At 40.7% G+C, this 27,876-nt stretch overlaps 1 protein-coding gene and 1 long non-coding RNA gene across 3 annotated transcripts; one reads left to right on the forward strand and one right to left on the reverse strand.

Moving 5' to 3' along the window:
• Positions 1 to 608: 608 nt before the first annotated feature.
• Positions 609 to 13,613, forward strand: plekhn1 (pleckstrin homology domain containing, family N member 1). Of its 2 annotated transcripts, none has more exons than XM_083919666.1 (16): positions 609 to 771; positions 2,545 to 2,635; positions 2,815 to 2,976; positions 3,939 to 4,019; positions 4,543 to 4,633; positions 6,502 to 6,635; positions 7,134 to 7,283; positions 8,482 to 8,562; positions 8,679 to 8,754; positions 9,005 to 9,150; positions 9,415 to 9,567; positions 10,076 to 10,318; positions 10,899 to 11,054; positions 11,316 to 11,573; positions 11,783 to 11,843; positions 12,767 to 13,613. In XM_083919666.1, exons 1-16 carry the CDS (start codon positions 698 to 700, stop codon positions 12,949 to 12,951), a joined length of 2,142 nt encoding a protein of 713 aa, XP_083775792.1. In that variant the 5' UTR covers positions 609 to 697; the 3' UTR covers positions 12,952 to 13,613. The 2 variants fall into 2 exon arrangements, with proteins under 2 accessions (XP_083775792.1, XP_083775793.1); XM_083919667.1 differs by having other exon boundaries at positions 11,319 to 11,573.
• A 1,146-nt stretch (positions 13,614 to 14,759) lies between these two features.
• On the reverse strand, positions 14,760 to 22,346 carry LOC310951630. Its single transcript, XR_014593340.1, has 4 exons — positions 22,248 to 22,346; positions 17,810 to 21,846; positions 15,895 to 16,011; positions 14,760 to 15,522 (listed from the first exon to the last, which is right to left on the reverse strand). It is a non-coding gene; the product is annotated as an uncharacterized lncRNA (long non-coding RNA).
• Positions 22,347 to 27,876: the final 5,530 nt, after the last annotated feature.

Here is a 27,876-nt window from a genome sequence, read left to right on the forward strand (position 1 = left end):
CATATTCAGTGTGTAAATCAATGTAATACCTGATACATTGACCAGCTCAGTTAAAATATCACAGTGATGTTTTGTCTATTTCCTTTTCAAATTAGTAGAACCAAAACAAGAACCATTAACTTCCCAGATACTTCAAAACGAAACTGATGTGGTTAAAATACGTGGGCCAATAATAAATAGATTACTTAAGTGTGCAGGCATTTTTCATGTCTGGGCATGCCAGTGGAAGCTCCCATCTTCCCATTTGATTGACACACACCGTCCAGTGTGTTTAGTGACCACTCATTGCAGTGGTGACCCCGACAATGAGCTCCATTTGGCTTCTGGAAGGTGTGAAATGGCACACTTCTCCTAACCCCCCTGTCTTTTGTTGTTGGGATTGATTTAACAGACAGAGGCACTCACAGACGGTGTGACTCCCACTGATCTCTCTCTCTCTCTCTCACACACACACACACACAAACAAACACACAAACACACACACACACACACACACAGCCCGTGACACATCCCCAAACTCCACCCCTCTTACGCAGACACACTCTCACAGGTCTGACTATACAGCCCTCACCCTGCCCACTTCTCTCAGTACAAGTTTTACTGCAGCAGGGAGCGCACTGAACTCTTGAACTACTCTCATCCATCACAGGAATACCGTTTTTCTTCAACAGCGCAAAGCCCCGCAGAACACGGCAGCATGGGGAGCAGCATGTCATGTGTCCCCCAGCACAACTTCAGATTCTCCAGCAAGAGTTTCATACGCAGAAACAGGTAAGAACAATACAACATGTCCAGGTATTCTTACTGTACTTGTGTCAGTGTGACATGCCTTTGGCTGCTGTTTGTTATTTTAGAATCTGTGTTTCAGGTGGAAGGAATTATTGGTATTTCTCAGGGTTTGAGCAGTGGGGTTAAATACAGGTTGGGAAGTTTGTGAGGCCAGCGTCAGGATCATATGGTAATACAGGATAGCCCCGGAGACGTGCCTGAGCGGTGCCCGTCTGGCCAACGGTGTCAATGATCCGGTTACCATTTGCCTCCTCTTTGCGTCTAATCTGCCAGCTGTCAGTGAATCTGATTTCCCTCCAAAATCAGGACCTGAGCCCACACATTATCATGATCACAAGGGAGCAGTTGTAGTTAATAGCGGATACTATCTGGTTTATGACACCTGATATATGAGTTAATAGCGTGTAGTGATCTGACCTGGAGGCTTTGAACATGATTACAGGAGCTGACTGGCATTAATGTGTTATACTTGTTATTCTATCTGGTTTTCTTTAATCCTTCAGGATTATATGCCTGGGCATGTTACTCTTGACACAGCCCACTCTGCTGGACCACCGCACCTGATTTTAATAAGCCTCTGCTCAAGTCTTCTCCCATGTGCTGTGTGATGATTCAGGGTCTGGGTTTATCAAATGTGCCATGTAGCTCTTGGTTTTCAAATAAAAACAGAGGCAGAGCAACCCGTAAAAAGTCGTTGGGCATCTGAAACCTAAGGGCTCATGTTTGATCACTGATACACCTTCCAAGTTGGGTCGTGGCTCAGCATGGACAATAAGTTCAGTGTTCCAGTTTCTTGTGTACCGTACTAACTCTTTGTGTTGGTGAATCAGGCCAGGCTCAGATATTCCCTACAGAGAAGAGGAGTGAGTAGAGGTTGAATGCCACTGCAGTGACTTGGATAATGTTTGGGTGTGCAAATCTACTACCTATTATCTACATTCCTCATTCACTTGATTGCATCAGTGTGCATGATTTTCATATTTTTTCTATGTGCATGAACACATTGTAAACCAGGGATCTGGTGGAATAGCATCACTCACGTGACACTCATCAATAACTGTTAACCCTGGACATGGACTTCCTGATTAGACAGCTTGATTCCCACCAGGCAAAACAAAAGCCTTCGTTGTCGCACCGAGGACATTGGCACATGTATGTGCAGATAAGCAGATATACTACCAGCAGATATACTAAAAGCAGTCCCCAGCCTTATCGTTGCAGTGAGGGAGCTTCCTCATAAAGATGTGACACTAATGGTAACAGATGAGGGTCATGAAAAACAAAGAAGGACATTGAATGCTGATTTTCCTATGCATATCTTCGTTATCAGACACACAAGACCTGATTGTTCTTATCATTTAAATGGCAGGCATTGATGGAGTGAGGACAATGGAAAGGACTCTGGTTAATTTATATGACATGAGAAACAAATCCTGATTTAAAGTCATTAATCTGCTGTTAAAACTGAACTCTGTCAGTGGTTTAAGATTCAGTGTGTGACTAAATTACTATGAAAGGGGGGGGGGGCAGAGAAATAAGTCACAGACCCTGAATTTGAAATGCAACACTGTAGAGCAAAAAACAGTTTGGTCAACTCTCCATGTGACAGCAGTAGATACAGACAGTGAACTCCCATGAAGAGGAATTATAACTTGTTGACACTGCATTTGTTAGTTATCTGAAAGGCAAACAGAATAGATGGTAAATATTGGAGAGTGAGTGGTAACACGTGGTTTCTCTTTCTCTCTCTGACAGCAGTCGCCTGTTTCGCAAGAAGAATCCCCAAGAGGGACAGGAAAAGTCCAACAGCATCATCAATATCTTGTGCACTGTCACCCCCAGGAAGGTAAGAACCTCGTATACGATGGCAATATCATGAAATTCAAACATTTGAACACTAAACAAAATGGTTCTCCTATAAATGTCAACCTGTGTGTGATTTGATTTTTATTGGTGTCTCTGAGTGATTTTAACAGCAGGTCTAATTATGTCATATCTAAACACTAACATTATGACCGTTTGCAGGAAATGACCCATAAAGATCTGCAGACAATAGACAACATAAAATGGGATCCTCCATTCCCTTACGATCCGGCCAGTGGCTGGAAGAAGAGCAGCATCAACGTGAAGAATTATGGACGAATGATTCACAGCTCTAAAGTTCGTTTCCGCTTCCTCCACTGCCAGGTGAGTTTAGCAAACTCTATGTTGTAATATCAGGAAAGCAACTATTAAAAAAAAAAAAACTAATGTTGCGATCGTCGTTGTGGTTAATGAGGTCTTAAACAAAGACCAAGCCTTCAATGACACATCATGCCAGTCATCTATGTGAACCCTGTGAGTGTCAAAAAACAAGAAACAAAAACAACAGGTGGAGAATAACAGGATGTTGCTCTGCGGCCACCAACACACTGGTATTGACGTGGTGGCTGGCTGTGAATAATCCAATCCGTTGTGCACAAAGCGGACCGCAGCCTCTGTTTGGACATGCTCGCTTCTGCTGCGGTTGTGAAACATCTCCAAGAGAAAACCTCAGGGTAGAGAGTTCCTGTGATCCCAGAGACTGATAGAGGACGCACCGGCTCCCTGCTGTGGGAACAGCAATTTGTCAGAGCGGTGACACAACAGTAAAAAGAAAAGATTGATTAAAGGAATAGCGTCGTGATGGCAAAAGAACATGTTGTATTATAACAGAAAATATGTCCACACAGGAAAGAAACATGTATTACTGATAAAACCAAACATTAATCATTAAAGAAAAAGAGGATTGCTGTCAAAAAGACGAGACTTTTAGTCGCATTTTGTAGTCAGTGAAGAAATTCCTACATTTTTGGTAATTCTTGGCCAACCTAATAAATTATCCCGTTGGTGCTCCATGAATCAGTGGGTGATAGAAAAACAGGATGTTCCGATATTTAAAGGAAGTAATCCGACATAACACTAAATCATCTGATTTTACCAAATTGTTTTCTAATTAAATGTGTGCCAATGTGTGAAATCAGATTGCTGTACTGCAACCCCTATATATGATTGTTTTTTATTTATAATGCATTTCAACAAGGATTGTAGTTTTCTTGTAGGACATACATTATGTATCTACATCTCTAACTCTTTTACCTTCTTTATCTCTTTTATTTTTATCTCTGCAGGATGTACATGACTGCTACCTGGATCTCTTCCAGACACACCTTCATTTTGTCTCCAACAACACAACCGGACTGACATACCAGGTGAGTTTTATTTAAACTCAGGTATTATTTTACAATCCAAATAGTCCCTTTAAAATCCATGCCTCCTCACTATTAGCTAATATCTCAGGTTTGATTTTCATAGTTTTAATATCCCTGGAGGGCTAGAGCTTTATGTTATGTCATACCTTTTGACATGCCTTCCCTGTCCACCAGCTTTGTGTTGGTAAACATGACGATGCTTCTTCACCTGTCTCATAAAGCATGAGGAGCCATTAATCATCATTTTATTGTGTCTGTTGAGAGTTCAACTCAAAAAGACACAACTAGTGTTAGTCAGAATACAGATGACATCAAATATCAGGAAGACATGAATACATCATCGGCTGACCTCAGCGTCAAGGTGATTAATTTCTATGTTAAATTCAGAGCTGAGTACCTGGCTCAAATAAAGCAAGGGAGATGTTGCAGAGACCGCTTTTGGTTTGTGAATGAGAAAAAAATGGGGTTTTTTTGCCCAAAAAAGCATGACAGAGCTTTTTTTTAAATTGTTTTTTTTGTGTAGGGAACTCTTCCGTTGAAAGAACTCACCATCTGCAACCTGCAACAGAACTGCAACCACAGCCAACCCCAGGAATTCGCCTTTCAAATAAACGGTAAGTTTGACCTCACTAGAAAGGACACAAGAGGGTGTTGGCACAGAGCCCGGGAATGTTATAATCATCAGTTTTGAGTTTTATTGGTTGTGTTGAATTTAGCTGATCAATCATTCCCGTTGGAAGCAGCTAATCCAGCAGTAGCTGACTTCCAAATATGAAAGACGGAAGAAGAACTAGAGCTGGAGCGAGAGTCCTGGTCTTTGGCTCATATTTATATATACAGTATAATCTGTTACTATTTTTAACACCTTCTGTGTGTCTGCTATGTTTGTTCCTCTCATCAGTTTTGGATCAAAGTAAAAATTATACTCAATTATAAAACCAGCAAGAAACTCCACGCTATTTTAAAGCTGGAGCGTTTCCTATGTTGTCACATTCCAGTGATTCAAAGGTGCCGCGACCCTCTTCACCTCCACTCAACCCCAAGACTAACTAGAGCTGGGCCCCCTTCACCCTTGGTCAGGGGGCCAAATCGGCCTTAAAGGCCCCGCTTGTTAGGCAACAGGTGCACTTCAGTCGGCCCAGCTGTCGAGGAGAAAAGCCCAGCTACCACTCTTAGCCATGTCACTGCATATAATCTATGGCACATTCCAGAAACTGCTCAGGTTGATGTCCGGTGGAAATGCCACTGAGCTTTTGAACTCTCAATGAAGAAAAACAATCTGAAACTTGACTTCTTTTCATTAAGTAGAAATACGATGCTGTAGTGACTAGAGGTCTTTGGTCCTACCCTGGGAAACAATAAATCAGTAAAGTCAGGGATTAACGTAAAATTAAATAAAAAAAATCCAACGTGTGAAAAGTCAATCCCAGTCACAAAGTGTGTAAGGTTTCTGTGTTAGCTATCTAACTGGAATCAGAACACATCTCTGCTGTCATAATATTGACACTCATTGGTGTTGTTTTCTCATATTTAACCTTGCAATTTCCCGGATCAAGCATGTTATTTTGTGGTATTGTATTACAGTTGTTTTCATTGTTCAATGAGAACCTTTATTTACTCTATGGGAGGCATCGCTGACAGGAAACATGTAGAGCGAGCATGATGAAACTCTGAGTCAAGTGAAAGATCTTATAAAGAGATTTCCTCCCGCGAGAATATGAATCAGCTTTCGTGTAAAGTGCTGTTGGTGAGTTTGAGAGTGACGAAGCAAACCCAGCATGAGAGGGTCGGCAAACATTCCCGGAAGCCTCCATATGGTTTGAATTTATGCGGCTGTGAAAGTTAGATAATGATAGTTAATTACTTTCAACAATACTTAATGATCTCTATAAACTGGCTGGAAGGTAAAGAATCTCTTTAAGTGCTTCCAGTCCAAAGACCTTTCAACTCAATTGCATGTGATGTTGAAAAACATAACTCAAAGGAGTGCTATGGTCAAGGTCTAAAATTAAGATTAATGAAGAAAAAGTCCAGTGTGGCTGCTTATTAAGGAGCAGTGAGCAGCCCACGGTTCCCGACAATAACAGTTAAAAGCCATGGGGCTGGAATGAAAAAGGCTATCTCTGCTGGTTATCTGTGGTATGTGTGGGACTGATAGATAGCGAAGGATTCCAGCTCTTTTCATCCCAGGTTCTGGTCATTCCCCCTGGGTAAGCAGTTTGTGGGAGGGAATGTCTGCTACAATTTTTAAATGCTAAACAAAGCAGGTCAAGGGGGATCTTCCGCAAGAGGTCTTACATGTGGTTTAACATCTTAAACATGTGTTAACATTTATTGTACTTATTGCACAACGTGTTCTTAACAGCCAGAAAAACACGCTGTGAACACCATTAATGATTCACCACCAAGGTAGAAAGCGTTCTGAAAAAAAAGCCTGGGTGACACTTTCCCTTTTTGAACTTGTGACCTTTGCACCCTGCAGGTGTCAGCCTTAACCCCATCATCGTCTACTGTGCTAACCAAGAAGAAATGGACCGATGGTTTGGTCTGCTAAAAGAAAACATAGAGGCCAATGGGGGCACTGCAACTGCACCTGAAAACTTCACCAGAGTGAAAGTAAGTTCAACAATACTTGTTGATGCTACCTTGCTCCAAATAGCCTTTGTTACATTGCTGCATTAAAACTGGCTCCTGTGCTGCAACAAAGATTAGCATCCCTTTAAATAGTCAAACAAGCACGAATGTGGTCACCTCTTAATACACCTGGTGGATCAGCCAGGAACAACTTTGACTTCAACCACTTCTGATAAACAGGGTGTGTGGGTGTGTAGATTTGATGAGTCAAGTAGGTCAGTGCTGGCTCTCCCTGAGGCCTGGATACTAGGGAGCGGCATTGACCGCATAACAGCCTACATCAAACGAACCCTCACATCTGCAAAGTGCTAAAATGCTGACTCCACACCCACAGGTGGGAAAATGGCTGTTGAAATACATGACCCTAGATGTGTCACAGCATCTGCTTTTATAAACCCAAACAAGAGTAACATTCTGAGAAAAGTAGAGCTCTTTTCATATTTACTTTGCTGATCATTCTCCCCTGTGCACCTATCATAGTTAAACCAGGACAAGAATCCTGCGGGCAGAGAGGAGCTGAGGAACTCCATAAACAGAGAGCCCATCTACGAGTGGGAGGGCTCTCAGCGGGACAGCTTGGGCACCATCACCTATGTCACTAAAGTCCGACTGCAGCACCTGCCCTGTCAGGTAACACGTCACTGCTGCTTATCAAGAGTGAATCACTATGACCAATCACATGAAGTAAAACACACTGTTGCCTATTTATGGAAATACTTTGTCCAGAACAACACATACATACATGTGTTCAAACTCTGGGAATTTTCAGCTGTAAATCCAGGTGACTCACAGTTTTTAAATTGTGCAACATACAAATTACGTCAACACAATGAAAGGAGTCAATGGAAAGGGTGGAGTCCATATTTTGGCAAATTGTACTTCTCCTGCAGACAGTATTATCTTTATTTTCCTGTCAAGGTGTAAGACAGTGTGTCAGACACCTGCAACCAACTGTTGAAAAACATGACACTTTGCTAACTGAATCACAAATAAATAATGCTGATAAAGCTTCACATAGCAGCCAATAAAAACAGTAGTCATGACATGGCTTGCACGGATATCAGTAATTAATTCACTGTGGGAAATAGCGGCAGTCCTATTGAAGTGTGTGAGATTTAAGGCCTGGGTGTGTGAGAGGCATTTGCCAGGCTCACGCAGTGACTCGACTCACCTCACAGCTGGAATGTCAGCTGTCTGTCCAGACACACCCTCTGAGAGGGAGAGGAAACATAAACTCTCAGTCTGCCGCACCTTTAAATGCCCCACTAACTGGTTCGACTGAAGATCTTACTGGGTTTTAAATTGTACCTCTCAACAGACTATTAAAGGATACTCGTGGTCTATTTTTTAATATTTGCAACAGTTCTCACAGTTGCCTCTCAATCCTAGTTTAATCCTAGTCTTATTGTCACAGCCAGACTAACTGGAGTTATCAGAGCTTGTTTTATTTCCTTCATCTTTCTTGAACAATATCAAAACGTGAAAACATTCCAGAGATAGGTAAATTATTTTGAATTTGATTAGCTTCTCTTTTACTTTATTGTGCCAGACTTGAGAATTTCCCTTTCACCTCACTCAAAAGAGAACGGACCCCGTTTCTTTTGTAGAAATGTTAAGTATCATTTTACTATTTCAGATAACTTTTGACACCATAACATTTAATGATGAGAAAATAGGGAAAATAAACAAAACAGATGTTTAACTGGTATTACCTATTAATGACAATAGTATTCTGTTAATGGATACGGATAACACTGTCCTATTACTGTACTGAAACAACTACACACTCATGAAGCTCATTAGTGGTGCTGTAATCTTGTGTCCACAGGAACAGAGTGACAGACTGCTGGTAATGTACCCGTCGACACTGATCATCCTGTCAGAGGAGAATGATGGGCTCTTCTATAAGGTACCATTGACCTCACTGAACTTTTACTTTCAAACTTAATCATATCCTGAGCCGTGTGCATAAAGAATATCAAGTGTTTGTATTATACCTATGTTAAAGAGTCATCGTGATTACAGGGTAAACTTCCACTCAACATGGTTACTGTGACCACACCCTGCCAAGACGTCAAGCCCAACACGTTTATGATCGAAGGTAAATACAGTCAGTGAGCTTCTCTACTGCACCCTCGTTGACGAGACATATTAAAGGGATTTAAATGAGTGTACATTCTTATGCATGTTTTACGCTAAGTGGCTTCTTCCATGAATCCACTAGTGTCACAGAGTGTGACCCTTCATGAATGAGCTGGTTCTATCCCTAGTGAATTACAATCTGACTTTAGCACATTCCAGTGAGTGAACAGACCGAATGACAGGCTTTGTCAACCCCCCATCTCTTCCAGGGAAGCTTATCAACCCTATAGTGGTGTCGTGTCTGGATAGGGTCGAGTTCTGCGACTGGATCCAGCATTTCAAAAGTGCTGACGTGCCTGTTGTCAGTCCCCCGCCGCCTGTGTATGACATCATCTACACCCCGACGCACAAAGAGGTGAGGCCTGCCTCCTTCCTTTCAACAATTACACTACTCAAGTATGAGGGCAAATAATAAAGACAAACAACAGCGCCCTGCCTCTTTTTGTAAAGTAACATTCAACATGACTATGATTTATGATTTACAGCTACTACAATTACTACTGTTACTATCAACAGTCCAATGGAAGTCTAAAAAGACTCAAAGCTTTTCTCTTTGGTTCTAAGTCAAATTTTTAAATTAATATAAATACGATATATTTTTTTGTCTTATTGTCTCTAGAATCCACAGTTTGACAGGTGGAGTGGAAGCAACCATGGACGCACTGAGTCTCTTAAATTCAGCCAGCTACAGAGTGGACTTGGGTCCCACAACCTTCAGTTACCTGTTCATGAAGACAACCCTCTCTCCCCAGGATACTCCGAACCCCTCTGTGTAAGTCAGCTGTTCATGTGTTCATGTGGTAGGAGTTGGCTGTAAATTGCTAAAGAAAACCTTGTGTTTGTTTTGGTGGAGCTGAGCAGCAACCTTAATTATATATAAAGTTAATTATTAAGCGAGATCTGGATACCAAACCACTCCTGTTACCAGGACTCAGGTGATGATTCTCAGGCCTTTCAAAAACATTTTTGTGTGTAGGAAAATAAGAGACTCTTACAGCACAAGTTTCAATTTAAATTTCAGTCTGTTTGAGACCTTTGATCAATCTCCCTGGAAAAAGGGGGCCGACTGTCTATCCAATTAGCTTAAAGTGGAAACGGCTCAGTGCCCAGAAGACATGTTCCGCTCTGGACCTGAACCACCACCCTCCTAACTAAAGTGATAGAGACCTTTTTCTTCTGTGTTTACTAAAAAACACAAAATGATCGGAGAAACAGTTTGCTGTTGAAAAGCCACGACTCTTGGCTGACTTCTGCCCTGGGTGTTTTTGTTATCCCTACAGTACAGCTCCAGTCGTCCCTCCTCGACTGAGACTGCCCGCCTGGGCAGCAGGACCAACAGCGTGTCTTCCCACACCAGGCCAGAGTGCGACCTACGACCTTTGTCACTGCGCTATTCCTCCCCCCAACGCGGTTCCTATCTCCAGCCTGCTGAGAGCTTAGTGCAGTCTCAGGTCTACAGCACACCCTACTCTGCCCTGCATCGTGCCAGCCCACAGCGGCTGGAGAAAGCCCCGCTTGTCAAGGTAATTCGGTCTAGCATCTAACTTGATAACTGAATATTCCCCTCGAGACTGTTGACTTATTTTACATGTCATGTGAGCAGTAACTAAAATAGATGCACCGAGCAGTCGGCTGAGAGGGGTCACGTACAGTATATGGAGTTAACAAATGGGGTAGTAGCATCTGTGCAGAATTGAGGTTGAAAGATCGATCTTCCTGATGGTGCTCAGGATGAAAGCTTTATTATAGCTCATAAACAACAGCCACCAATCAGGACACATTTAATATACCTCAGGGGTATCCTTACATTACTATGTCAGTTGGGAGTACAGTTTTTATACACAGCACTGACAGCTGAAAGCAGAATTGTGAGAGAACAAATTACAGTCACACTAGCACCAATGAAGTTTATGGCATCAGTCCAAATTCCCCTGAATTTGGTAATCTGATCCTACAGTGTGTTTTATGGGATTACCTTCTGTGAACCCAAAGAGTGTGAGAGATAAAGACAGATGAAGACAGATAGAGACAAAAAGACGGATGGAAAATTGGCATTTGAATTTCCACTAATTTAAACTAACTGATAAAATCTTTTGTGATCAGTCTAACAGCTGGAGCACCCCTCAGACATCCCTGAACTACTCTCTGAACGTGCCACAACGCCACTCAGACATGTGCGCCCCCCGAAAGCCCTTATCGCCCCTGTACGATGAACCCTGCAGTCCCGAAATCTACTCCCTAGATGAGGCCAAGCCAGTGGTAAGTGGGTTAATGATACTGGATCTATAGGCTCAGATATCAAGCAGTGCACGCCCACCAAAACGTATGAATGTTCAGTGAAAAAACAAACAAAGGGCAGTTAATGCAAAGACTTGGCCACCTGCAGGAATATAAGTGTGTATGTGTTTGTGTGTGTGTGTGTGTGTGTGGGGGGGGGGGGGGGGATGTTTGGCCTTAATGTTAATCATCTTAACTCCTGTATTCCATGTTTAAAGCTTAACATTTCCCTCTGTTCTTTAGCAGCAGAGCTGGCAAGAGCCAATACAGCAGCAGCAGCACCACCACCACCACCATCAGCAGCAGGGTCCCCAGTTCCTACCCACCTCCTTCCAGCTCTGCACCCCTCCTATGGGCAGACGCTGCAGGAGAAGTCTGGTCTTGACCAACTCCAAGGGACAGGCTCTGGGGATGGATACTCCTCAAGGCCAATTAGAGCAGAGAGCCGAGGCTGTGTCGAGGCTAAAACTGCTGCCTGTGCCCGGCCAAGTGCAAGAGAAGGTGAGAAACACAAAGAAACTCATCTCCCAGGACACTCTGGTTTCTGGAATGCTGTCCTAACAGTAATGCGCTGTATGGTAGCAGAGCGTGTGTATATACTTGTTCTGCAGGTGATATTTGAACAGATGCCAAACCAGATGGGACATGAGAATGTTTATTATAGATGATCACGGGAAGTAAATTTATTTTGTTTTCGCATCTTTTCATAGATTCTCCTCCCACCGAGCTCTGTGAGGAACAACTCCCAGATGCATTATGGTTACTCACCAGGTAAGAACTGAAGGCCTGCAATCATAAACAAGACAAAAGTTCCTCTGTTTGTGTAAAGTGTGCCTGTGTGCGGAGTTCAAGTATGTTCAACAGTTTATAACGAATTATTATTCTTCCAGTCTGTCAATCTTGTCAAAAAAAGCCATGCTTATTTTCATGGCATGCCTAAGTCAAATGTAGATTTCAATTGAGAAACAGTGGGCACAATTTCAAATGACAGCTATAACACTGCGGCATCATATTTCCTCACAAGTGTGAGTTATGAAAGTCATCACTAGTCGCCTTCCTAAATACCAAGGACACAGAACATTGCTCACACTCCATTAAACCTTAAATTAAACACTGCATGCACTTTGGATTGATTGAACTCTTGGGTCTGTCAGCAGGTAGACAGCAGACTAAAGGCTACAGAATTAGAAATGCAGGAAATGTGCAAATGTGCCAATGAAATGAAGCGAAGTGCAGCTCTAAATGCCATTTGTGCAGATGTCCCATGCGGGGGAAAGCCCACTGTAAGAGAAAACTGTTTCACAGACACGGTTTACTCTGTGACTGACGCACACAACTGTGCAGGGTTACATATCTACAGGCTATTTTATCACAAACGGAAACACGACTACAATATATCTGATAATTGCATTTTACTTTGATTCACAGCTTATTCTAACATATGCCATTACCAAATTATTTAATCTGACAGGTTGTGAGTTTCTACACCATTACAAAGAGAACATGAATAACAAATGAAGGTGGTGTAGCAGTGGCATGTTACACTACCGGATTGACAGTAAGATTATATGTTGGTACTAGGCCAGTCACACCAAATGTATGTTGGGACTGTGTCCAAGTTTTTACAGTCAGGGCGGAGTTTGTCTTTCACTGTTTGAAACTAAAAGCCTGTGAATCTTCTCTCGCTCCTATAGATCAACACTCGTACCTTGAACCCACAGAACCAGATGACCAGGAAATGGACTATGACAACATTTGGGAGTACGACTGTGATACTGGAATGATTCAGCCAACGTCTGGAATTTCGACACATTGGACAGGATTAGACTTTGGGGCCAGAGGCCTTGGTGCCATGGCAACCCAGCAGAGATGGTCATAAAACAAAACAATAGCCCGGCACTCGTCTGGACGTGTGCAAACAACAGATCTCTATCAGAGAGATAATAAAAACCCAACTTGCACCGCCTGTGTTGCTCCTGCTGCATACAGTATGAACCAACAAATCCCACAAACTGCATTGTTAGATGTTGGGTAATGAAGCAGAAGAATGAAGAGTAACCAGCTAAAAACAAAGCTTTATGAAAGTGAGAACAGACAGACTTCAACAACATGTAGCATTCAAGAGAGAAGACAGCATAGTATATAATGTATATAAAGTGTTGCTTATGTTATTTTTTAATGTATTATAGAATTGCACTAAAGGTTTCATATGTAGTGCATGAATCTCCATTTTTGTAATATTTAAAGTATTTTCTAACACGCTGTCCAGTTTACATATTTTATTTTTTCTTTTAAGCTATAAAAAGCATTCCATCAGGGCTTGTTATAGTGAATTATGTATATTTTTGTAAATGTTGTAGATTTATTATTTTATTATGCTACATTATCAAGGCAAATGTGGCTTCAACCGACTGCCTTAAAAGTGCTAATATTAATAGCACTACTACAGTACAGTATTAATACCTGTGTGCCTTCCTTTTCTCATTTTTGTTTGAGGTGTTTATTTATATTTGGAAATAAAATTGGAAAAATTGAAAACAAGTTTTTTCTTATTCTACAGATACTCCTAAAATCTTTAAGTCTAAAATACTGATTATAAATCAATATTTATGTAATGTGATAATGATATCAAGGCCACTCGTAGTGATGAACAGAGAATTCAGTCACCTGAATCCGAAGATATGCAGCAGGCAACTGTTTTCAATAAAACAGCTCTAAATATTCTCTGCACACTACCTGCTGTGCACAAAATAACAGACACTGTTAGCGACTAGGTGGTGAACATAATGTAGCATTTAGCAGCTTAAGAGCCAGACATTTCACTTTTCATATTAAGGAAATTGTAGAAACCAAAAAGAGAAGTGTAGTGGAACTGCTTTCTAACAAGTTCCCTATATCAACTTATATAGGGCTAGTAAATGTAGTGTTCGCAACTTGTTTCCACTGCCTCCAGGTGGCCAAAGCATGTATTGCAGGTTCCAAACTGTGGCATTTACAGTATATTCAGTATATTACTAAAATGTATATTGGTTATCTTAAACCAAACCCCTACAAAATGGAGGAGATGCATTAAATAACTGTGAAGACTTTATGTTGACAAAGAAAAAACAATGAGTACTGTAGAGCCCCCATGAGTGTATCAGTGAGATTTTCAAATGCATAACCAAGTTGTGACATGCACTATTTATCAAAATTGAATCAAAATCTAATCGGTTGAGTGTTTGTGCTGACAGAATACTTCAACAGCTTTATAGTCTGTGCTCAAAAACAGAATACTTTATATTTTATAGCTCAACTTTGGCATCTACTAGAGAAAAACATATGCATATCTCCTGTGAATACTTGGCAATAATGTTGAACAAGTACATTATTACCATTTATTATGTTAAATAATACATTGGATTAATAGCTTGGGTCTATACTTAAAATTAAGCATCGTCCATAACTTGAGAACTACAGATGATTGTTCAGGTTCTTACATTAGCTTACGTTGCCCTCTAGTGTTTGAAAAGTTTTATCTTCAGGTCTGAATGCTTCTTGGGAAAACAGACACAACACACATCTGAGAGACGCTGTTTAATGTAGTTAAACTGAAAGACATTAACATCTCACAGAGCAATTCTTACGACAAAATACTGTACAATCATCTATAAAATCATCTAGAGTCAACATAAAATGCCCTTCATAAATTATAAAATGGATACTGGCACAATACAGTCCCTCAAATGAATTGTACTTTTGTAAGGGTGTTCTCTTAAATTGCTATTTTGTAACACATTACAAAAGAAATAAATCTTATTTAGAAAAATGTTCATTTATTGCTATTGGAAAGTTCTAAATAGCATCTTGATCTTCTAAATGAATGGAATGGAAACAAACCATCCTAGTTAATTAATTTATCAAATATCCATCTCACATCTCAACTCTGTAAAGTTCTTAGTAAACATGCCTCTAATCTGCCTTCAGTACACATACTGAAACCTTATTTACAAATGTCTAAAGCCTTCTTTCTGATAAATACACTTCAACGCTTTGGTTGTTTCATATTTCATATGAATTATTTCAGATGTTTAAAGTAAAAAATGCCAAATTAATCTCGAAAGAAGTAAAACCACTGCTATTGAATGAAACCACTTCCCCTGTCAATTCAATGGAGAAATCAACAAAACTTAGGATCTATGAAGCAATTTTAGTGCAAATACGTAATGCAGACATGTAACAGCAAATCAAACATTGGACAAATTCCTCCAAGGACTGAGGTCTTGTACTGGCTCGTATCTGGTGCTCATGGAAGAATGTTGTATGTATGAATGATGTATTTAGAGGCACAGACATCAAGAATCAGACGGGGTGGTGTAATTCAATTTTTCCTCACTGGCTGCCGCCTCCAGCTTGACGTATTTACGCAGGTATCGGATGGCTGACAGAGCACTTACATTCGCCAACAGAACTGTGAGAATACATATTGGAAGTGAGTCATTACGTTACACACTAGACTTTGCAAGCCAACACTGAATTGATCTATTCAAGGTTCACTTTTTATGTTATGTCAGTCCTTTGTTGATTTTACTTCAACAGTTTCAGGGAGAGCCATTTGACAGCCTCAGAATATCATTAACAGTCAGAGTCGTTCCAGTCCTTAAAAAAAGCTGAAATTAACCAATTTCAGTATGAAGTTCTAATTTAAACATATGAATAGAAACAAAGTAATCTAATAAGCAATTGTTTTGTAAATGCAGTCTTAAAAAATCTTTAAAAAAGCTAAATGTGCAAGCTCTGTGTTATATTAAAGTACATGAATGTGACATATTAACACACATACCAGCCTTCCAGGTATCTCCAACTTGTGGGTTTGCAGTCTTCAGCACCCACGAAGCAAATGCAATACAAACCAGACACATGTCTGACTGTCTGAGAGGCAGGAAGGATGTATCCAACCCTTCAAAGAAAGTGACAGAGTATTATAGAAAGCATCTTTAATCATTAAGTGTGTCACATTAAATGACAATAACCATGAATGAATGAATGAATGAATGAATGCTTTATTTCAAACATATGAAAAAATAAAAAATTACACTTGAAGCACGAGTCATTAAAAACCCTTTGTATGGCTCCATCCATAGAGGATTCCAGTGAGGTCAAGGATAGTATAATTGGCACTAACACAGAGACAGCTGAGTACAGCCCCCAATAATATGTTGGGACTTACTGTTCTGTCACACTGTGACCCGGTCGAATCCCAGCACATGCATAGATTACTGTTACATAAACGAACAAAGCTGCTTGATGCTACTGATATTTGAAATTGTCCTTAAAGATAATCCTCACAGGCAATTGCTGGACATTAGGTGCTGTATTAGTAGCTTGTAAGTTATTATCTTAATTACAGCTCAGTGGAAGTTTGAGAGGGATACATATACATAAAGATTCCTCAAGTTGAGGTATTTTTATTTTCCTTCACAGCCAAACAAACTACAGAACTCCACTAGGAACTTAGCGAGGACACTCATTGATTGAAGTCAAGTTATCACGTACAACCACTTCTCTACGTGCCTAAAGTCCAGTCAGCGTCCTCTGACAGCTGAGGTAAGGGAGTCTGTCCAACAGACGATGCCTGGACTGCAACAGCTGACTGAATGGATGACATGTCCTATATCACAACTGTCTACGTGAGGAAAACACAAAGAGCCTAACTAAAAAAGGTTGAATACATTATTGTTAATATGCACTATTTTTATATCCTGTAGTGAAATATATACAGGTTTGATTAAAAAAAAAAAATATAAAACTTGTCAAAACCTGGTGCCTGCATGACCAACAATGCAACTCTAGAGAGATTAGAGATTTGATGTTATGCTAAAAGCGTCTAATGTAGCCTCAACCTGCTACATTACAATCAAACAGATGAGGAGCAGGCTACAGAGATCTGGTAAGGTTCCTTCTTTCTTCTCTCAAGTCCACACCAACCCAGTTTCAAAATTGTAGTCTTGTAGTCTGCTGCTCCCTCTAGAGCCACAAAAGGCTTTATACAACTTTTTCCATATGCAGTAGTACTCCCCAACACATGTAAACAGAAGTAACATTGGTGCAGATCCAAATGAGCGCTTCAAGATTGTGCCACAGTTTTGTTTACATTTTAATCACCGATTGTCCCTTTACTATTAATGTTATTCCATGAAATTAAATTTTCTGTTTTAGTGTTTACCAAATAGAAACATCTCAGTTTTAATTAGTGGGTGGTATTGCTGAGTGTCCTTATTGACACAGATTGCTCTAAATGGAATCTGTGTTTTTTTTTACCTTGCAATATGTAACATCACTGCTTTGTGATGGACAATAAAGGTTTGCTGAATCGATCGGGATCTGAATCCAATGTCATCAATCCACTCAAAATTGGTGCTATATATGTATTTCTACATTTAACACCATTGAAATGACTTATTTCAAAATAAAGCATTTGGTAAAACCTATTTTTATCTATAATGACACATCATTGTTTTGATTGTGTCTGTATCTTACCTGTACTAACACACTAACATCCTGACACTTATTCTACCTGTACTAACACACTAACATCCTGACACTTACTCTTCTCTTACACTTTATTCTTGTGCTAGGTTAAAATGTTTTTGTATAGTTGCACTGTCGTTATTTTCTGCTCTGTGTGCCCTGAATTGCCCCCCGGGGACAAATAAAGTTTTTTGAATTGAATTGAATTGAATTGAGGCTGGACTTACTTGGATTTGAAACAGCCGTCTGTAAGTCCTCGTATCTGAAAGACTGCTGCGCTAGTTGTGTGTAGATCCTGTCCTCCAGGTGGTAGAGAAGTGGATCAGGAAACATTACATCTTGATTTCCCAGAGCATTTGTAGGATGAACTGTCCTTCCAAGGGGTCTGCCACTCTGCCTCACAGGTATACGGGATAGAGGCTTTGAGAGAGTCTGCTCCTGGACTGTAGATCCAATCAATCTAATATTCCTGAAGGAGAGTGTGGTTTTCCAAAAGAAATTCTGTCTGAGGTCACTATCTGTGAAGAAATTCTCATAAATGTCTGTAGAGCTCTGAGATGTGCGTAACGTATGGCTGGACCTGGTCACCACCCTCACAGGACCGCAGCTTTCTTCTTCATCAGATTCCACAGAAGAATCATCAGAAGAAGAGGATGCAAAAAAATGATCATAAGCCTCTGGGAACTGTAGATTTCTATTAGCTGAGCGAGAGTAGGAAAAGATAGGAACCGGCGTGTCTTTGGTCTGATCTTCTGCTGTGATGAGAGGGCAGAAGAAGCTTTCGGTATCAAACTCTGAGAAGAAATAATCATATGTTTCGGGGACAGAATTTCCAGTGATGTCCCATGTGTTTATGTCATCTGTGGCTGATTGGCTGGGAATTGATTGTTTTCCACTGAAAAGATATTGAAATATATTCTTGAGAGAAATTCTGTAGCCGTCTGTTGAAAGTGTTGAAAATGTGTCCACATCTTTGTCTTCCTTTGGCATATGTCCATCAGTGAAATACTCTGCGTTTTGTAATTCTCCTTTGTCCAAGTTTTGTAAATGTTGGCGTTCTTCATCCAAGTTTTGTAAAGTTTGGCCTTCTTCGTCTAAGGGTTGTAAAGTTTGGCCTTCTTCATCTAAGGTTTGTAAAGTTTGGCCTTTCCTTGTGCGTCTAATAGACTCAGATGCCAGGGCATGTAGATTGTGCACACTTACATTTTTAGAAATCTTTCGGAGGCCCGTTTGAGCACCTCCAGGGAGGACTGGTTGAGAGATGTCCCCAACAGATGTCAACATCATATTCCTAGAGTAAATATCAGTCCCTATACTCTCCCACGTAAGACCTCTGGAAGAGTAAGAATCGACTGCTACTACAGAACCTGTACTTGATTCTACAGAGTTAGGATCATTGAAGGTGTCATCATCGGTTTGTTCAGGCTTGGATTCATCCAGTTGAGTAAAACCCCCTGAATCCAGCATAGCAAACATGTCAGTCTCCTCACTTTCCTGTAAAGATGGTAGAAGGCTGGGTGGAGAGGCTTTGCCCATCATTCGTAAACCCAGAATATCATTTATTGTCAGCTTCTCCATCTCACTCCAAAAAGAAGATATAGCAAACACTGAATGTTTTGAATCAGGTGCCTCTTCAGGTTCACATTCTGCTTTAGATGTTGTGATGGCGTCTTCTGCTTGGACCACTGAATAACATTTTGAATCTGTTGTGTCATTAATTATTGACAGGCTTTTGGGTTCAGATGTGTCTTCTCTTTCCTCATGTTTCGCCAGTACTAGTGATGTTTTTTCTCCTTGAACTCCAGAGTAAATTTGATTGACAGATACAGGAGAACTCTCTGACAAGTCTGTGATATTTTCATTTGAGCATGACATGATAGATTCTGTGTCCAGAGTGCAGCAGGATGATACTGGCGTAATATCTGAAGGACTTGTTGGTAGTTTGTCTTCAGACATCGTCGATTTGGTTTCTCTCTTTGGACTTTTGCCTGTTTGATTAATTTCACCAGATATAAAAGGATTCCCGCTTTGAAAAGCCATTACTTGTGAGGCTGCCAATTCAGCTCTCTCGTCTGTTGTGTTTTTCTCTGACAAACCATCAAATTTGGATAATGTGTGACGCACCATAGGATGTTCAGTTTGCTCTGCTGTAATATCTATATCTGAATTGGAGGGACTTTTAGCATTGCTGGTATCAAATTGCGATTCAGCACAGCCCACTTGACTGGAAATCACCTCCAAGAATAGACAGGCTTTAGTTTTAAATTGCTTGGGTTTTGTGTTGTGAATGTCATAACTGCTTGCAGACAGAGGAAAGTGAGTATTTTCCGGTGTGGGTCTATATTGATTTGTGTCCTGACAGTTAACTTCCAGCTGTTGTTGGGGCTCAGCCTCTTTCTGACACAGTGTGTGGTTGTGTCTGCCAGAATTTCCAGCCTCTACAGCCAGGACCGACTTAGCAGCAGATAGTTTGTCATATTGGCTGACTTCCACTGCAGGATCATTTGACTCTGCACTTGGTAAAATACTTATTGATTTGACCTCTGCTGTACACAATTCAGGATTTTGTTCATTTTCGAAACAAATGTTGGAATGATTCATTTTGTCAGACTGCTGGAGACTCCATGCACGTGTGTCCTTTCTTCCACATGTAGCTGTGGCCAGGTTTGATTTACCAGTTACTCTATCAGTAAATGAAACTGGCAACCCAGTGGATTCTTTTACATGTAATTTGGTGCATGTAGGCTGTAGATTTATTGCCACATTACCATTGTTGTTTGGTGCTGACATTACAATGTCATCAGTTTGACTCAGTGAGGTTACTGACCTATTATTAGTTGCATTATTTTCAGCGGAGCCTGTAGCTTTACACCTTCCCTCTCTGACTATACTCTCTGGTATATATTGCCACTGACTGTCACATGGAGGACTGTAGTGAGATAGATAATTCATATCCTTAGCAGATATCTTCACTGGGAGATGGCTAGTGGCTAAATATGAAGTTAAAGAGGACATTACATTTTTTTGTGGTTCGTTTAAACAAGATAAATGAATATCCTCAGATAAATGAATGTCCTTAGATAAACAGAGACCTGGTCCTCCACGCCACGCATACTGTTCTTCCTCTGAATCCCTTTGCTTGACTAACACCTGCCTCTCATATCCACGCACACTCTCAGCTGGCCCAACACTGAGTCGTCTCTTCTTCCTTCTCTTTCTTTTGGTAGAGGCAGATGGAGACGATTCTTGGCTTGCTGTTTTGTTTGTGCCTGCTGTGTCTGACTGTAAAACATCAGGGTTAACATCTGCCACCATTTTTAGATTACTCAATGAATCCGCACTACCCATTTCACTGAGAGTTAACTGACTTGTCAAAAAATCTTCCTGCTTAACATCATCCAAAGGTGTGCACATATCCACCTTTTTCACTTTGTCAGTGTGAGGTGTTGTTTCTGCGCGGACAACCTCCTCCGGTGAGTCATGAGACTGATTCAGACGTGTTGCCTCATTTACTCTTGTTTCTGTGCAGGCTTCCTCTGCGGCGAATAACCTTGTTTCTGTGTAAGCTGATTTGTTAGTCTTGAGCACTTTGTTACAGGCTGCAGGTTCAGTTGGAAATAAAATGTTGGAAACAGTCAAGTCTTTTTTCATTGTGTTTATGTTGCTGATGGTGTCGACAGGCTCCATGGTCTCTTTGCCAACTGCTGTTTCACCGCTGGCAGGCAGAGAGTTTAACTTGGGGATGTTTTTTGGCAAAGAACTGCTGCTGGATTGTTGCCCATCACTACACCGCTCCTCCTCTTGTATTGCCTGTTGCCTACTATTGCCTGTTTTTTTTCCATCCGTCATTTGGCTCGGCTCAATAAGCCTCTCAGCCTCTGTAAGATTTTTCAGCCCTTCAAAGAATATATTGACAGACTGCAGGTGTAGATCCTCTTCACTGCCTGACAGCACGCTCTCGATTCCACCTACGGCATGTTTGCTGAGGTAATTTTCCACAGGAGAGCCCTCACAGTCTGGGGGGCCATCGATCGGGCGGTCAGCCTCTGTAAAGCCTGCTGTTAGGTTTACTTTCTGAACCCTCTTAGTAAGAATGGACCCTGTATCATCAATGTCACTCATCCCAGAGTCATCCACACCTGCTAATGAAGGAGGAAGCAGGTTACACTCCTCACACTCTGCAAAGAAGCAGTCCCAGTCACGGTCAGAGATCTGCACGCTAAATTCAATGTCCTCCATTTTGACTTGGAGAGCACAATATTACCTGCAAAATCAATCAAAAGAGGTACATTTCAAACATAATCCCTGAATCAAGAATAAACGCCAAAGAAACATATCGCAAGCATCAAAACCAAAAACCTAATAAACTACTAATAAAGCCATTTACACAATTATAAAAACAAGCTGGATGATTTTAATTTTAAGCAAATAGTACAAATAAAAGGCAGCAACCTGTTGAAATATTTCTAGCAACATGATCTATATCAATCTAATCTAATGTGATAATACAAATCCCTCAGCGCAGCAACAGAAAACCAGCCAGTACACTATCATTGGTTAAATAAAATCAAAGTACCTAGAAGTATAAGATCAGGAGGTATTCATTTTCTCTGTATTTCTAGCTGTCTGCATATACACACTTGCACATCCATGTAGGTTTCCTACCTGTCCTGCTTCAGCTGTGACCCTGGTCTACAGGTGGTGAAGGTCTAGGAAGTCTGTAGTCTCAGCAGCACCACGCTGTGTGTCCTCTGGCCTGTCCCATGATTTGATAAATATAGAGCGGAACTTTTGATCACGTAGTAGACGTAACGATCTTACAGCAGCCATCTCCAACAGAGGCATAACGTTTCAAAACTTTAAATAGACTCCATGAGCAAAATCCAAACCCCATAGTGTAGTAGTTTTGATTTCACTATTGTTAAATTCGGTACCGGCTTATATCTGTAATTTAACTAGGTGATATTTGTGTTACTTCAGGTATTTTTGTCTTAATTCTATATCTGCTGGTTCGAACATCATTCAGGCCCTCAGCAGATACTAGGGTAATGTGAAATGCTTGTCAGTCAGCTGATACCTCACTGCTGTTATGTCGTGGGGTGGCAGTGGATCTGAATGTTTCCAGACGCTGCAGGAGAGCCGGAACGATTGGGTGACGAGACCAGATCACGTGAGGCTCATGTGACTCACCAAAGCCTAAATTATAGAAATAAACCATTTAAAAATATATATATAAGATCAGATTGACTTTGTTTCACTTCAATTTTGAATTTTCAACTAAAATTGGATCTACTTTCTAAAAACCTTCAAAATGTATTTATAAGTTGTAATTTATGGCTTCATTAATTGTCAAAGTCCCCCCTCAGCCTAAAATGCGTTCCTCTAATTCTTACTTCACTTTGATATTTGACCGTCACTGTGCCGAATGATGTATGAGGCTGGCTCGGCGGCTGTTTTCACATTCGTCTGCTGAAGGGGGAAAGCTTCTCCGTGCTCTTCTCAAATTTCCGACATGTTAAAGAGTTTAACACGTGTACTTACTAGTCTGACTTTGTGACATCACAACAGGTTGAAATCTTAAAGCCTCTAGTTCACTAACACTGAGAACGGCCTTTCCGCTGAACTAGGAGATGTCTCTGTTAAACGTTTTAAATAAATAAATATATTTAGAGATTTTGAAGCCGGTTAACACTCATGAGATTCTTATTGTAAACTCTCTGGTCTGCAATTGTAAATATTAGTATGCCATTAAAAAAACAGTCTTCCACTAGAATAAGACAATAGTGGAACTGTAAATGTTTAGAAGTTAGTAATGAATGGATTTTGGCCTGGACACCCTGCAGCTCCTTTACAGAAGGTAAGTGGTCCATTTTGAGAAGTCTTCCCAAGGAAAGAAGCATTAAATAAAAACATAACATAAAAGCTATTCCAGAGTATATACACGACTCAACTTTTTTTGGACAACCCAAAAATTTTCATTATTAAAGTGCATTTTTGAAAATATGCATTACTAGAAATCAACGAACAAATAGTCAAATGGAATGAATATTTCAAGCTTAAAGTCCTTTTAGTGCTTTGGAGTATGATCTTCTATGATAAAAGTTGTCATGTTTTATTAATTATGCATTCCTGTAAACTTTGACTTCTTGTTTATTATTTGCGATCTTCTCCTCCCCTCCTGCGTCTGCTTTGTTTTTGAAAGGTGGGATCTTAAGTTGCCCTATCTTCCTGATATGCACATTTACTTTGCTTTTACAATTCAACTTTAAATGTGACAAATGAACATTCTGGTGAGCAATGGGAGAAACTTAAACTCTTGGGGAGCTGAAATGATGGCACAGATGTCTCGTCAGGTGAAAACCAGGGCTTATTTTCTGCTTCAATGTGAAATCGACCACGAGGGAGGACGGCTTACCTGAGGAGGGCTTGAGCCTTTGTTTACAGCGATCAGAAAGACTTAGTAAGGACAATGTGATTACGGGGCCCTCCTTGCTGTCAAAATGTCAGTGACACTAGAAGATACGAAGATAACCTATCAGTCCTGATCTCATTATCATCTGTTAGACTGTACTTAACAGATGCCTAATGTACCTTAATTGCAGTTGAATGTATAAATAAACAATGATAGGGATGCCATTGATAATTTAGAACTAAAAATACCTCACATTATAAATGTTATTGTTCTCTGACTATGCAGTGCAATGTAAAGTGCTGAATTTTGTAGAAACTTCACAATAAAAGTCTCAGTTTTGCGGCATGTTATGAATATTACTGAACTTAATTCAGTTCGGGCAATTCTGGCATTTGTAAAGACACACATCACCCTTCACACTGTCACTCTACATTCAGAATTTGCATCTCACACTTTCTTTCACAGGCTGAAACTACAGCCTTTATTGGCCTAATTTTCATCACTATAGATATTTATGAGAAAACAGACCCTCTAATTAGCCAAACCACAGCCTGGGCTGTGTGCCCAAGAGGGCCCTCTCAATTCATCAGCTGTGATAAAGGGAGACAAGCCAGGGCCTGTGTGGCTACTGCACCTGGGGCAGTGGGCCGTTTTGACACGGGTGGGATTCTGTTTCCATCAACAGGATTAAGCTCTTATGAGTCAGTTCTTGGAGTTAAGATTGGAATCTGTTTGGGTTGCTTCACAGTGGCTAAAGCGACAGAATTTTACCCTAATTGTTTTCCACGTCAGCCCCGGCAATTCAGCGTCAATTAAACAAAGCCCAGTAAACAGACACATTCAGCACCAGCTCAGTGACACAATGTTTAAACACAGGGGAGTTTGTGTAGGGTCCCGTTACCAAGCATCCTTGGTGTCAAACTGGGGTGCAAAGTCTTAATTATGGCATAGAAAAGGCTGGATAAACAGAAAAATAGTAGACAAAGATTCCTATTTTGGATCTTTAGAGAGTGTTTAGAAAGCGTACAGGCTTTTCAGCAACTCACAAATGCCACACAGGTTGATGTAGACTCCGGGCGTAACTGCTACGAGTTAGAAAAGAGTTTTAAAAAACTAAATAATGTGCAACAATGAGAGGAAAGAAGTAGTTTTATGTGCAAAAGAAGAACCAATGATTACAAACTAGTCTGAGCTTAATATAAGTTATCACTCAGTAAGCACTGCAGTCATTGTTAAAAGTGTCAGAAGTTGAGTTAACAGGATGTGACACAGTTTCTGTAACGGCTATTTTTCCAGTGGAAAATGTGCTGCATTATCAGGGGCTGAATGGAGTGACATGGAGGTGTGATCATCACGTGAAAATCTTATTTAAACAATTGATCTGTTTTTCCTCATATGTCAACATTTATTCACCTTCTCTGAACATGAGAAATAACTTCCTGCACATTAGCCATCAGTATCCTAATCTGATGTCCAGTACATTCATTCTGTGTATCATTTTCTCATCTTTTGCTTTTATTTTCTGTTCAAACTGAATCCTATTATAGACCTTTCCAAAGTTTAAACATAAACACTCGAAAAGTTTGCTTCCTGTTGCAGTGAATATGAATGACATCAGTTGACAGGAAGTTAACAAGGACCAGGGCTGAAGCCCAGCAATGGAATTCCATTAAAAAAAAGGTCTATAAATTTGTTCTTATGTTACGGTTATGATAAATAATAATAGTCAAACAGTGATTTGCAGTCTGATCTCAAGGTGGGTGATATATTACCTCAACTTGGTGATTAAATACAAACAAATACACTGGTATGTTTTGCTCTTCAATGTGGTAATAGACTGATTCAAAATACCAGGAATTAGTCTAGTCCCACATTCGAGATGGTGCACCTGTGGCCTTCTGCTTCACCCTCACCTCAACGTGAAGCAGGGAGCGCCTGCGGGCACTCAGGGGGATTATGCGTCCTGACAATGGTGAGATTTGATCAGGCGCACTGACAAAAACGTCATTGTCCTCGCCTCAAATGTCACCGACAACACAGCAGTATCGGTGCTCGAGCTGTTTGGGAATCATGTCAAAATCCACCAAGTCGACTCTGCAGAGTTTAGACTGCACCTTCGGGCTACTGCACCAAAGACTGTGACCTGTTTAAGAAGAAGAAGAAAGCCGGTCGGTTCATTTTCCTGAGCACTGCCGAAGGCTTCGTTGTTTTTACAGAGCAGGAGGACATTACACTGGCTGCAAGATTGGGAGAAACTAACGGACTCATGTTAAATTTATGGCACAAAAAACATCAACTGAAAAGCATGCATTGAATACAAGTGCGCTTTGAGTTGCTACTGTCTGGAAGTATTGAAATAATGTCACTCACTGAGTTCTTATGTGGTTGTTCACCGTGGGACGACCTCGGTGACTTGGACGCGGGAGTGCAGTATTTTCGTCGACCACAAGATGGCGACAACCGCCGTCCAAAGCGAGTCAACCACACGGAGCTCCACTGGTGTCTGTCAAGGATGTGATGAAATTATTCAATGCACTGCTGTAAAACACTCAATTAGCCTGCGTAAAGGTTAACATGTACACCTATAGACGTTTCAGCAACGTTATCCAAATAAAAGTACTACTTTTTTTTCAATTTAGAAATCTTTATTTCAGAATAAGAACAAGCGGACAATCAGCGTGTGTGTGTGTGTGTGTGTGTGTGTGTGTGTGTGTGTGTGTGTGTGTGTGTGTGTGTGTGTGTGTGTGTGTGTGTGTGTGTGTGTGTGTGTGTGTGTGTGTAAGTAAGAGTGCTACCCTCCGTTGCACCAAACACCTTGCAAAACCAGCATTTGGAGCCCTCAAATAGACTGTTGACTGTGTGATGTATTTTTCAATCAGTGTCAGTGTCTTTTACACTGTGTGTGTGTGTTTGTCATAATACTAGAGTCATTGTCACAGCTGGTAAAAAAAAGCTGGTGTTTCATTCCTTTAAAGCATTTTAAGTGGTAGAATACCCAGTTTGGCAGAGCACGGCCAAATCTGTGTTTTTCTGTAACATCCCTCTGATCCCATGCGATGTGAATGTATCAAAATGCAATAATGCCATCAGTGTCAAAACTGAACGATTCACAACATTCTTTCTGGATCATTTCATTGTCATTTCACATCTTTTGTGCCCCAGTTGAATGGAGCGGTGAGCCAACACTGCATTGACAACACAGTTAACTTCGCCTACGTTTTCATGGTTGTCACCAATAATCTTTCTACGCTGCATACCTTCTACTTCAGATAATAATTAGTTTGATAGGTAAACTGTCCACACTCGCAGAGAGCTATAAATTAGGCTATATTTAAATTCACAACTGCAAACAAATATGCTTTCTTTAGTCATGTTTAGGTCCATTCATAATTCTTAAGTCTTTTGATTCCCTCTTCATGGTGTCCTTCACTCACCATTACGCTACAGCCACATCATTACACATTAGCTGGTGTCAAGGTATTTTTAGACCTCCACATACTGGGTCAAATTCTTCTTTCAGTTTCCAGCCTCAAGGCGGTCTCACTCTCTGCACATAAAACAATTTAGCTCGTGAAGTGAAACAGCTGAAGTGATTGTAAAGCGAGCCTACACATTAGCAAAGCTGAACAGTGAACAATTAAGGCAGCAGACGCGTGACATCAGCTATGTGCCCGAGGTGTGGGGTGACCCTGGCTGACTCTGGTCTGTCTGTCCTGACCATATACTGCCCTGCAGGCCTCATCCGCTAAGTTAATTAGTGAAAGACAGCCAACTATTCACTTCATCTGCTTTGAACAACAGCTTTTGAAAGTTAGTGAAAATATTAATATCTAGACTGCCTGTTAGACTGTGTATTGAATCAAAGTCCAACATGTTCTTATC

Source organism: Echiichthys vipera (assembly GCF_963691815.1).
Source record: "Echiichthys vipera genome assembly, chromosome: 9".
NCBI classification, from domain to species: Eukaryota; Metazoa; Chordata; class Actinopteri; order Perciformes; family Trachinidae; genus Echiichthys; species Echiichthys vipera.

Bases quoted from the DNA above. Each gene is read 5' to 3' on its own strand.
- plekhn1 (XM_083919666.1), top strand. From the start codon at position 698: ATGGGGAGCAGCATGTCATGTGTCCCCCAGCACAACTTCAGATTCTCC. The intron at 4,020-4,542 runs GTGAGTTTTATT...TTTTTTGTGTAG, and splicing joins CAACCGGACTGACATACCAG to GGAACTCTTCCGTTGAAAGA. The intron at 9,568-10,075 runs GTAAGTCAGCTG...TTATCCCTACAG, and splicing joins GATACTCCGAACCCCTCTGT to TACAGCTCCAGTCGTCCCTC.